This window comes from Eimeria mitis, genomic scaffold (assembly GCF_000499745.2).
Source record: "Eimeria mitis Houghton genomic scaffold, Emh_scaff1584, whole genome shotgun sequence".
In the NCBI taxonomy this organism is placed as follows: domain Eukaryota; phylum Apicomplexa; class Conoidasida; order Eucoccidiorida; family Eimeriidae; genus Eimeria; species Eimeria mitis.
In genome coordinates, this window is record NW_013569855.1 from 2,032 (window position 1) to 4,105 (window position 2,074).

General features: G+C 22.3%; 1 protein-coding gene across 1 annotated transcript in view; it reads left to right on the plus strand.

Annotated features, from left to right (window-relative positions):
• The window catches only part of EMH_0040010 (uncharacterized protein), a gene marked incomplete at both ends in the record, with an annotated part of 699 nt that extends 493 nt beyond the window's left edge, over positions 1-206 (plus strand). The window contains one exon of the mRNA XM_013495457.1: positions 1-206. Within this exon, the coding sequence (XP_013350911.1) occupies positions 1-206 (206 nt within the window).
• Positions 207-2,074: the final 1,868 nt, after the last annotated feature.

A 2,074-nucleotide genomic window follows, 5' to 3' on the forward strand; every position in this document is an offset into this window, starting at 1 on the left:
GAATAGCACTAACCACACATATAGCAGCACTGGCAGCAGCAACAGCAGTAGCAGTAGCAGCACTAGCAGCGGCACTAGCAGCAACAGCAGCAGCAACAGCAGCAGCAGCAGTAGCAACAGCAGCAGCAACAGCAGCAGCTGCAGCACTAGCAGCAGCAGCAGCAGCAGCAGCAGCAGCAACAGCAGCAGCACAAAAACGGCTATAATAATATTTTCTCTCGCACCCAATCAGCCTTCCTCTTGCACAAACCAAAACCAAATAAATATAATAAATATAATTTATTTATTTATTTATTTATTTATTTATTTATTTATTTATTTTTATTTTTTTTTTTTTATATATAGATGGAGCCTCAGAAAGATGCCGTCTTACTGACGAAGATATTTCTTTTTTGCGGGCGGCAATAAAAGCAGCATTTGATAAACAAGAAAACCCAAATGATTTAATTAAAAAACAAATTAATATTATTAATTCTTTTCTAGCGGGAGAAACAACTGGTATGTTGTTTATTTATTTATTTATTTTATTTTATTTTATTTATTTATTTTTTCTCTTTATTTTTATGTATTTATTGATGTATTTATTGTTGTTTTTATTTATTTATTTAAAAAACAAGAAAACCCAAATGATTTAATTAAAAAACAAATTAATATTATTAACTCTTTTCTAGCGGGAGAAACAACAGGTATGTTTTTTATTTATTTATTTTATTTTGTTTGTTTGTTTTTTCTCTTTATTTTTATGTATTTATTGATGTATTTATTGTTGTTTTTATTTATTTATTTAAAAAACAAGAAAACCCAAATGATTTAATTAAAAAACAAATTAATATTATTAACTCTTTTCTAGCGGGAGAAACAACTGGTATGTTGTTTATTTATTTATTTATTTTATTTTATTTTATTTATTTATTTTTTCTCTTTATTTTTATGTATTTATTGATGTATTTGTCGATGTTTTTATTGTTGTTTTTGTTTATTTAAAAAACAAGAAAACCCAAATGATTTAATTAAAAAACAAATTAATATTATTAACTCTTTTCTAGCAGGAGAAACAACTGGTATGTTGTTTATTTATTTATTTATTTTATTTTGTTTTATTTATTTATTTTTTCTCTTTATTTTTATGTATTTATTGTTGTATTTGTTGCTGTATTTATTTAAAGAAGAAAACCCAAATGATTTAATTAAAAAACAAATAAGTATTATTAATTCTTTTCTAGCGGGAGAGACAACCGGTATGTTTTTTATTTATTTATTTTATTTTATTTTATTTTATTTATTTTGTTTTGTTTGTCTCTTTTTTCTCTTTATTTTTATGTATTTATTGATGTATTTATTGTTGTTTTTGTTTATTTAAAAAAGAAGAAAACCCAAATGATTTAATTAAAAAACAAACGGTACTTCATTTTATTTATTTTATTTTATTTTATTTTATTTTATTTGTTTTGTTTATTTTATTTTATTTATTTTACTTTATTTTGTTTTGTTTGTTTGTTTGTTTTTTCTCTTTGTTTTTATGTATTTATTGTTGTTTTTATTTATTTATATAAAAAAGAAGAAAACCAAAATAATTTAATTAAAAAACAAATTTATATTATTAATTCTTTTCTAGCGGGAGAGACAAACGGTATTTTATTTATTTTATTTATTTTATTTATTTTATTTATTTTATTTTATTTATTTTATTTATTTTATTTTATTTATTTTATTTATTTTATTTATTTTTTTCTGTTTATTTTTATGTATTTATTGATGTATCTGTTGCTGTATTTATTTATTTAAAAAAAAAGAAAACCGAAATTAATTAATTAGTACTGTCTTTGTTTATTTTATTTATTTTATTTTATTTTATTTTATTTTATTTTATTTATTTATTTATTTATTTTATTTTATTTTATTTTATTTTGTTTTTATTTATCTTTATATAATAAACCCTAAACCCTAAACCCAAATTAAAATGAATTAATAAAACAACAAACTAACATGTGCTACTACTGCGTGTGCTGCTGCTGCTGCTGTTGCTGCTGCTGCTGCTGTTGCTGCTGCTGCTGCTGCTGCTGCTGCTGCTGCT